Raw genomic sequence first — 10,347 nt, forward strand, 5'->3', positions numbered from 1 at the left:
CGAGCCGAAGGGGAGGATGCCAGCCGGGCCGGGGAAGAGCCGCTGGGCGGGGGCCTGGCCCTGCCTCCCCACCGCCGCCTGCCTCACCGCGCTGCTGTCCCTGCTGGTGTCCGGGCCCGGCCTGCTGCACAGGGCGGGGGCCGCCGGGCCGCCTCCCCCCTCCGCGTGCTCGCTGCGGCCCGGGCCGGTGCGGGATGGGGAAGGTGAGGAGAGGAGAGTTCCCGCCTCCACGGGGTCCGCCCGGGAGCTGCTCCCCCCCCATAGGCCACCCAAGGACTCCCCACCTCGCGTGGATCCTCCCCTCCCATGGCCCCCCCTCATCCTGCGCCCACTGCGACCCGCTGTCTTCTCCTGGGACCCCCCCACCGTAGGGATCATCCCCCATGAGATCCCGCCTCCAGTACAGCAGCCGCCATGGGGCACTCCTCCCTCCTGGTCCTATCTGCTGGAAACTCCCTTCCCCCTCCTGGGGTCCACCTCCCTCCTCAGCAGCTGTAGAAATCCACCAGCCGTGGGCAGCCTTTCCAGGCATGCCCCTGTGCACCCCCGCCTTCAAAGGGCTTCCTCGTCCCCAGGAGATACGTCTCTCTCCACCCAAAGCTGCTGTACAGTTGCATAATACTATTGATATTTCCTGTCCTACACCCTTTCCGGACAGCTTCTCTGTCACGCACCCCTCCCCACGGTCCTTTCTCGTGCTGGAACACCGGGGCCTCAATGGAGAACTCTCCTCATGGGGGGACCTATCCTTCTAGGTTGCAATGTTAACACTGTAGAAGCTGGTAATTGTCTGATGTGGGGTGAAGGGAGAGTTCCTGAGTTCCAGAATGTTCTGGTAGGAGGATGAGGTTAAGATCTCAGGAGCTTAAAGAATCTGCCCTTCCGTTCTTCATACTTCCCCCCCATACCCTTTTGTTCATGCCCCAGTCCCCATGTTCTCCACCCCCCCAGGACTAAATGACTTTTGTGTTTCTGCTCTGGTTAACTGAATCTGTCGTGTACTCTTCTTACCTTCTCTTTGGTCCTAACCAGTTATATCAGACAATATTCTCTTTCATTTTACATATTATAAGAATCTCAGAAGTTAGGGTGGGAGGAGGACTTGTTGGGGCACCAAATCCTACCCACAGATTGAACGTTGTATTGGTTTGAAGTCTGTGACTTACTATGTTCAGTCGCAGCCCAGTGCTGAAGAAAGAACTGAGAGTCTGAGGGCCCTGTGGCACTTCTAAGGTATGATATCTTACAAACCTGTCAGTATCCTTCTGCTGGTCCAAAGAAGAAATATCAGCTACTAATGTGTTACAGTTGAAGTGAAAGAAATAAACCATGATTAGATTGATGTGATTTTAAGGTCTGGTGCGCCTCTTGTCCTGACAAGGCTAAAAACTTTTTGGCAAGACCAATTCAGATATTTCCGGACTATTACACTTTCCCAAACGCTGGTGCTGGGCCAAGGAGCAGAAAGAAAATGTCCCCCAGGCTAGCACAGCACTAATCTTGACTGTAGTTGGCGCTTTGTTCAGGCTAGATTTAAATGCCCCAAGCTATCTGTTTTCCACCCCATTCTGTGGAAGATTCTTCTCCAGCCTGATAGAATTAAAAAAAAAAGTCCTGTGGTTTCCTATTTTATTTTCTCTTCTTCTGATCAAACTTAACATAGTAAATGGCCTAAAGCAAACTCACTGCTGTCTGTACCTCTCTAAAAGGACTGTCTGCTCAGTTCACAGACTGGTGACCTATATCTTTGTCTATGAAGATCTGATATCCCTGGTATGCAGTGGCGTTATCATCTGGTACTTTGCTGGCAGCTTTGAGAAGAACGTAGGCACAGTGAAGCATTGCTTCGTCACCTTGGCCTTCGCCATTTCTTCGGCTCTTTTGTATCTCTTATTTGAGGCTGTCGTCTCTGGGGTGTCAGAAGTGGAAGATGCCAAAGGATTTATACCAGTTGCTTTTGCCATGTTGGCAGTGTCCACCACGCGTTCACGGATGAGAAGGGCACCACTTTTTGGGGTTAACGTTCCCATGGTGCTGGTGCCCTGGTTAATGCTCTGCGTGGCATGGTTTATTCCCCACTCCTCTCTCCTGAGTAACGTATGTGGCCTCGTAGTTGGGAAAGCCTGTATCCTTTCCAAGTGTGATCACTTGTTTAACCAGTGAAAAGAGCATGTGGGGAGCCTGACTTGTGATGGGGAAGGAGTAGGAAAAAATGCTAAATTCTGATTGCTTAGGCTCGCTGACTTTTTGTTGTGCTGGTTCATGGCTTTCGGTCGGCTGCTTAGTGACTCTTAGGTTTATTGTTGCTCAGAGGGTCCTGATCCTGCACCCCTCACTTCCATTGCAGTCAGTGAGGCTTTTGTGTACACAAGGAATGCGCTCTGGAGAGTCATGGTGCTCAGCGGGTCTGAAAACACGGGGGTGGGAAGAAGCTTTTTCCAGCCATTCCACCTTGAGAGAAACCTTGGTTTGGTGGTACAAAGGAGGTGTATTTAGAGTGGTTGCATGTAGAAAGTTAATTCTGTTCTGCCCCTCCATTTGGAACCTTCCACAGTCTTCCTTAACATGCTGCTAAACTCAGATGGTCTTGGCTATTGCTTTTGTTTGGATCTCCCGGAGTCGGTGGTATCTAAGCTGGATCAGAAGTTCCCTTTCAGCCTGCTGAAGAGAATACCAGGGCTGAAGTATATTCCAGGGTCTTTAGCAGAGAGAAGAGCCTCCCAGAGTAGGAAGTAAGTACATGAACTCCAATAACACTCCTTATAATCCCAAAGGGAGGCTGCAGCTGGGATGTGTAAGGAGTGTGCTCTGACAAGTGCTGGCGTGAAATGACCTTGCAAAGCTCTATCATGATCTCCACAGTATTGTCTCCCCTGTTAGAGGAGGGAGTGGAATCTAATGATTAAAACATTACACAGGGAACCAGGACGTATGGCTTTTGTTCCTGGCTGTGCTACTTTGGGTGACCAAATGTCCTGATTTTATAGAGACAGTCCTGATTTCTGGCTCTTTTTCTTATATAGGCTCCTATTACCCCCACCCCCGTCCTGATTTTTCACATTTGCTGTCTGGTCACCCTAGTGCTACTTGACTGGTGACCTTTGGCAAATCTCTTAGCCTCACAGGAATGTTGGGATACTGGACTTCTACAGCACTTTGAGAGTCCTCTGATGAAGGGCTTGATATAAGAACACGGTATCAGTTATTAAGTTGTCATTGCCTTCATTACAGAGCACGTTTCCAGTGTAGAGGGAAGATTTCTCTGCAGAAATAGAGTTCAGGGCCTTTATGTCCTGTAGCTGTGAGTGCTCACTTGTCTTCTGATAGGTTTAGAAATTAGGTGGAATTTTATCCCGTTCTAAAGCACCTTTACTACCAACATTCCAATCTCAATGGACAGAGGAGGATTTTTTTAATAGGGTTAAACTGCTATGTAGCTGAAGAACTGCGGTGAGTTCTCTAACAGAGAAGTATTTCCCCATGATTACAGCTGTTCTCTTATGACCAAAGGGGGAAATCTGAGGTATAAAAACATGCCTGTAACAATACCACCTCGGGCGGTGTCACTAGATCTAAGCTAAACTGGAACATGCCCTGACAATGCTTGCAAGGGAGACAAAGGGTTTGTGTATGTGACAAGTTGATAGGTGGCAAGCTAGGGTGTAGATCTACAGTGCTGTAGCCTGCTGTGCACCTGGCATGTGCTAAAAGTTCCGTAGTGGGCTTTGATCTGCAGCAGCATGGAACTTCTAGTGCCTGGTAGCGGGGTCCAAATAGATAGATAGCGCATGGCGGGTTACAGCACTGTAGAGTTACACCCCAGCGTATCATGCACTCCCTCTCCACATAGACGAGCCCAAGGGGAGCAGGAGGAAGTTTGTACCTCAGGGGGTTATACTGACCCAGTGCCTTTAAGCTCTTTGGGGCTCTGTGCATATGTACTGTGCCTAGCTCAGTGGGGCCAGGACTTCTGTTGGAGCCATGAAGTTACAGCACTATTACTAATAATGTCTTTGTTTGGTGAAAGCCTTTGCTGTGCTTCTGAAGGCTCTGTATCTTGGGTGAGATGAAATACAGACTCTCTTGGGTGAAAGGTGTTATATAAACGTTAGCTATCAATAAATGTCTGTGTGGGAAGGTGTTTCTAGGACTTTCCAGATTAACTGAGCTAGGCTTGCATGTAACTTTATTTACCAAACACAAATCCTATTCTTATTTCTGCAGCTTAAGTTTATCCCAGTGTAAAGAACCAAAGCAATTGTAAGGTTTTTTGCTATATGTTGTTCCACTTGTCTGCTAGGATTCAAGTTCAAGTATCAAGTTCACGACCAGACAGAATAGATTTCTACGGAGTTGTATGCTTTTGCATTAATGTTTTGTGGCCCATGAATGCAAGAACTGACATCGAGGTAATAAAGGAACAATCCTTCTGGGTATTTGGCAGTTGTGGTCTTTGTGACTCCCCATTCTTTCGATTTGATCAGTACTCGCGCTTGTCGATATTTGGAAATGCCAGATGTGAACACACTGTAATTTTTCTTTCCCCTTTTCTCTTCAGGATTAATCCAGTGCCAGGCTCATACCCTACCCAGAGCTACTATTGCTCTTCACCTCCAGCCCTTCCTGTGGTTCAGCTGCAGCACCCCAGTGCCCAGAGCCTGGGATCCTGCCACAGCTGCACACCAGCGCACATCCATGGTTCCCCCCCATACCAAACCAACCCTGCCTTTGGGAAATTCTATGTGCAGAGCCACTTTGGTGCCTCACCTGGACACTGCTGCCAACCAGCTGATCCCCACTCCCCCCAAGGTGCATGTCTGCCTGATTCTCGGATACCCACGGGGATGGAGAACTTGGAGGCCAAGTTTCAGTACGCATCAGGTTCCCCTGCAGAGAAAGTGCCAGCTGAGCTTTCAGGAGTCCAGATACACTGATCATCCAAAGAAGAGCAGGACCCTTCTCCTCTCGCCGACCATTGTGTGAACAGCTTGCAATGGAGTGATGCTGAGAAAGGAGACTGCTTCAGAAGGATTCATCTGATTTTAACTGATGGTGCCTGGGATGACTGGGGTCAAATCGGACCGTCGACCACAGCCCCTGAGTTTTCTCTCCCACTGCAGACTGCTTATAGACATTTTTTCCAAGGTTCCGGTTCTTTCTTTTATTTATTTTCCTTTTTAATTTTGATACATTTTTTATCTTGGCTGAAGGCTGTGACCATTACCTGTCTGTCCTTCATTCTCATGTGGATTCCTCACTACACATTGGGGCTATGGCCTTATCTCTCTATACTACAGCTCGGGTCCTGGTTACAACATACTTGTCCCTTGACTCAATTATGCTGTAGTGTAGATGGGCATGAATGGTCAAAACACTGGACTAGTTGGGTTTTAACCTGACTACAGGGACTAAGGTAGGTCCTTGACTCATTTACAGTTCCAGTATAGCCAGGACCCATATGCTGGGTTTCCGGTCACCTGCTTGCTGTATAACTGACACCGGATTAATTTAACATCAGTGTTTAAATGGAGATGGGGAAGAGAGAGCTGCTTTTATAGTTATGCCTTGGAAAGGGTTGATGCTGACATGGTTGCAGGCTGTGTGTTTGAACGGGTTTGTGTTTCCATGGGGAAGTTCTGTGCGCTGTGTTACCTAGGAGGACAGATAAGATGATCACAGTGGTCCTTTCTGGCCTTGGAATCTGAGCTGAGATTGGGGGGGCGGTGGAGTGAACTATATGGTGGCATTTTCTGCCACGCAGAATAGCTGCTGTTCCATCTGCTAGAGAGTCTCTAATTAGCATCAGCCACGCGGGCTGCCTTCTTCATGTTGCTGTCACGTAGTCTCCACGGCAGGCACCTACAGTAACTTTGCATGCTGCCCACAATGCCAGCTTTGATTCATGAGGCTGTCCTAGATATTTGCAAAAGGGGTGGGTGAATCTTATTTAAGGGATTTAGGATATTCACAGGGAGTATGAGGGTAGACTTAAGCTACTGTATATAAATTAATAAATTCCAAGGCTTGAGAAGGGCTTTTAAAACGAACAGGGCTGAATCAAATGGAATTTAGCTGTGACCCTTCTATGCAGCATTTGATGAGCTTTTAGAATGGTCTTTGGTGCCAAAGTTAGTATTGGAGACAACTAACATAAGCGGGGGGTTGTGGGAGGTGTCTGCTAGTTAGATCAGCGTGCTGGGACTCAAAAGATCTGTGTTCTAGTCCCAGGTCTGTCACTTCTCACTGTATTATCCTGGATGGAAAGTTCATTAATCTATGTTTGTTTCCCCATCTCTAAAATGGGGATAACTTCTGGCTCCTAGAGGGAAGTGAAATTTACTTCTTATTTTAAGAGTGTGTTGAAGTACTTAGAAAAGATGTTGAATGAAGTGAAAACTATCATCGTAATTCACCGTGCCTAACATTGCTATAGGCACCAAAGTAAAAGAAAACTGCATATCAGGGAGAATATGATGGTTTCTATTCTGTTCCGCATCAGGATTCTTGGGTCAGGCGAGAAGGGCTAGATTAGGCGCTGACATCAGTATTTATAGATCACCGACTCCTAAATTTTCATCCTGTCAGTGTCTGAAAGGGCAAGGTCCCTCTGCGTTGATGCTCCACTACCAGCTATTAATGTGAATATCAGGTGATTGCCAATCACCATAGGAAGACAGAGACATTGAGAGAAGACTGAGGTACAAAATTAGAACCTTGTGGGCCAGGGTTGGAATAGCCAGGAGAGTCGCATGGGAAGATGGAGGTCTCTGGGCGGAGCTGTCTGACGAAGATGCGGCTGGTCTCAGAACCTGTGTGTGTTACTGCTGGAGATGGCTGCGGTTACCATCTCATTCACAAACACAACAATTCACTGTGCGCCACCACATTTTCAAAGGTGACTTATGCGATGGTGTACCTCTTCCCTAGGCGCTGGAAGCATTTCTACTGTGACTGTATTTAATGCAGGGTGACAGATGAGATGCTTTTCTAGAGGTTTTGTTCTGATTTTGTTTAAAAGCCTAGAAGAAACACTAGAGATAGGGATAAAATCAAGGGGGGGGGGGTGAGTGACCACTGTCAGTCAAACACATGCCTATATTTCTACATTGGTCACTGACAGGTGTGAGGCCTTTTGCCTACAAACCAATAGGCTCTACCAAAAATATTTCCAAATGCTGTAGCATAGAGATGAGTGTTGGTACTGGCTGCTTTATATACATTTCCATGTAAAATGTAACCTTTTAGTTTAATTTGAAAAGCAAACGACTTAGTAGCCTCCTCTGATTTCCTGGCCGAAACCAAAAACGGGAGTGTCTCTTCTGTAGTGTCTGGGGATCACATTCATCACTGGTGGAGCCCCACACTTGCTACAGCACGCTAGCTCTGTTAGTCGGTGAAGAGACACACCCACTGGTGAACGTTGGTACTGCAGAGGTAATGGGGAACGTTAACCCTTCTCGTCATTGCTGAATGCAGTGTCTGACAGACATCATCTAATGGTATATGCTCGTGGAAAGGCATATCCACTAAAATATTGACTTATAAAAGTTGCTCCCATGTCAGTCACTGTGAGAGCAGTGAAGGACGTCCCCAAGGTATAACGAGTTTACAAAACTTCAGCTAAAAGGAACTTCCCTTACTCTGCCCTCCCTGTTGGGTGTAAAGCCTGGGTAAATCAAGCCCTTGCACCAAGCTGGTCAGGAAGCCAGGCCTTTGTTGGATGAACAGGGGATGTGTGCTGCAGCCAAGGAGCCCCCAGCTGTTCAAACTTGGAGAGCAGCCCAGCTGACCTCACTTCCCAGGATCAGGCATGAAGACTGAATTATCTTCTGAGTGCACAAATCATGCAGGGCTTTGTAGGTCAAAGTCAGCCCTTCCAGTTGCACCTAGAAACTGTCTGGAAACCACTGGTGCAGGCTCTGAAGACAGGAGTTGTGTGCTTTGTATGAGAACCACAAGTGGTGGGTGGCTGCTTTCTTCATTAGCTGAAATGTCAAGTAGTCTTCAAGCGTAGCTCACAGCGCATTACTATCGTTCGAGCTAGTGGTGAAAGGCTGATTAGCGGTACAAGCAAGGTCTGTATTGGAGAGGGAGGTTCACACCCTCCTTGCCAGATGCAGATGAAATAAATGTTGGCGACTGCTGTCAACTGAGAACCCGCTAAGACGTTTAGCTTGTCAATCATAGTAATGCTAACCATCTCAAGGGAGGGAGAAGAAATCACTTCTGCCGCAATGCGACCTTTATCTTACCTGGAGTAAGTTACAAACAACTCGCTTTTATCCAAGTGCTGATCTCTGCCCATTGCTGCACCGTTTCCGTCCAACAAGAGGAGACTGGGGAGGGGATGAGTTGGGCCATTGTTTTCTTAATGCATGTGCTTGGATTCAAACACACTTGAAAAATAAAGGCCTTACCCCTCATGCCTTTCTCCTCCCCTTGCTCCTCATTCTGCTCACAGCCTGTGCTGATAACTGAAGCCACATGCAATCCCATGCCCCCTTGCTAGCTATCAAACCCATCAATTTATTAAATCAGTGAACAGCCAGAACTAGTCAATCACAGTGATTCTCTACCAGAATACTTAGAGTGGGCCTGTGGGGCGTGCATCAGCAGGGAACCTCGGGAAACTGATGCAGGGTCCAAGTGGGAGGGAATGTGAGGACGCATGGAAGCTGCATCATGGGTAATGCTTCGGGTTCATCCTTAGCTGAAACTATTATTAGTTTTTTAGTTATTAGTTATTTCCCCAGTTATAATGTGATCTCTATCCACCTACATGGTGTGTGGCTAAATGCACTAAAGCCTTTTGAGATCTGGGCTAGGAAGCTGCTCCAGCAAGGCAAAATGTTTTTATATATGTGTACACAGGATTTTAAAGTATTGGTTCCTGTGTCCAGTGATTTTTCACTGGGTTGTTTACACTTTTCCTTCACCCAAAGACCAACCAGACAGCTAAAGCCATTGATCTGCTCCTTAATGAAATCAGAAGCGTCTCCTTTTCCCTGCTCCCCTAACCTTTATTGCTGTTAAGTGCGTTAATTTTATTCCCCATTCTCTCTCCTCAGTTCTTCCTTAGTGTTTTTTATTGATTTTCCTTGGACTGTAGTATTGTTGAAGCCTGTGCTGGAAATCCTCTGCTCCTCCATTACCCAGCATTGTATATGTTAATGCTGCTGGCAGCATGTTACCCAAGGAAGCTTAATTTCACATTGGTGCCATTGCGCTTATGGATTTTTCTGGCCTCATTTTTATTATCAGGTGGCAAAAATGTTGCCCTAGGGAATCTTCACCAGAAAACATGCAAATTGTAAGCTCTGTGCATGCCTAGGCCACTGGCTGCAGCAGTATAGACCCAATACATGCATTACAGGCCGAAGTAGTGACAGAAACAACGCTGTTCATGGCCAATTGGAATCCGTACATCATGAGCCTAGCTCATTACTGGTGTAACTCCACTGGCGTCGGAGGAGTTACATCAGCAATGAATTTGGCCCTACTGTGCTAAAACAATCTGATTGATCTGCCTTAGAGGTTCTCATGTACGGAGGTGCAAGCCATGGAGGATTGCTCTTAAGAGCTATGGGATACAGGTCAGTCCATTCACGGGAGTGATAACACGCACTGAACCCAGTCCTGGGGAATTTAGAATTAGTGAATTTCCCTTTATAGTGACATTGGAAGAAACAACCAGGAGTCCAGGGGCACCTTAAAGACTAACAGATTTATTTGGGCATAAGCTTTCATGGGTAAAAAACCTCACTTCTTCAGATGCATGGAGTGAAAATTACAGATGCAGGCATTATATACTGACACATGAAGAGAAGGGAGTTACCTCACAAGAAAGGCCAGAACTGCAAAGGTATGTAGGCTCCTAACTTCCATACCTTTGAGGATCTTTGGTACACACTGCATAGTCAAAGGAGCATGCGGGGCGTGTGAGCGCCTCTGAAAATGTATTCTCACATGCCTGTAAGAACATGCACCCAATGTAGCTCCATCAGTTAGATTGAGGAGCGGAGCACAAGGGCCTACAAACTCCAACCCAACAAGCACCCGTGCACACACTCAGGTGAGAAGGTAGGGTTGCATCCATGGAACAAAAGGAGCAACCTTAGCGAATGCAGCATAGGGATGCCGGGTTTGGTGTTTTATCGTGGATGGGATGATTCTTTCAATGAAAAGCAGCTCATTCTTTCCTGGGCGCACACAGGCTCCTCCAGCTGCCATCTGTGGAGACAGGGACAGAAAGATGAGCTACCAGCCATGGAAACTGAGTATGTAGGAGAGAGGGGGTTCTTGTAGTGCTCCCCCTACTGCAGTACAACAGCAGCTAAGTGGGCCATG

The 10,347-nt window shown here is 47.3% G+C and overlaps 1 protein-coding gene across 1 annotated transcript; it reads left to right on the forward strand.

Annotated features, from left to right (window-relative positions):
- Positions 1-8,406, forward strand: RHBDD2 (rhomboid domain containing 2). The gene is made up of 4 exons (XM_024207653.2): positions 1-203; positions 1,724-2,125; positions 2,582-2,732; positions 4,559-8,406. Exons 1-4 carry the CDS (start codon positions 17-19, stop codon positions 4,932-4,934), a joined length of 1,116 nt encoding a protein of 371 aa, XP_024063421.2. The 5' UTR covers positions 1-16; the 3' UTR covers positions 4,935-8,406.
- The last annotated feature ends 1,941 nt before the right edge of the window (positions 8,407-10,347 follow it).

The sequence above is a fragment of the Terrapene carolina genome, unplaced genomic scaffold, assembly GCF_002925995.2.
Source record: "Terrapene carolina triunguis isolate 2854851 unplaced genomic scaffold, T_m_triunguis-2.0 Scaffold231, whole genome shotgun sequence".
Classification (NCBI taxonomy): Eukaryota; Metazoa; Chordata; order Testudines; family Emydidae; genus Terrapene; species Terrapene triunguis.

Bases quoted from the DNA above. Each gene is read 5' to 3' on its own strand.
- RHBDD2 (XM_024207653.2), top strand. From the start codon at position 17: ATGCCAGCCGGGCCGGGGAAGAGCCGCTGGGCGGGGGCCTGGCCCTGC. The intron at 204-1,723 runs GTGAGGAGAGGA...CTGTCTGCTCAG, and splicing joins GCCGGTGCGGGATGGGGAAG to TTCACAGACTGGTGACCTAT. The intron at 2,733-4,558 runs GTAAGTACATGA...TTTTCTCTTCAG, and splicing joins AGAGCCTCCCAGAGTAGGAA to GATTAATCCAGTGCCAGGCT.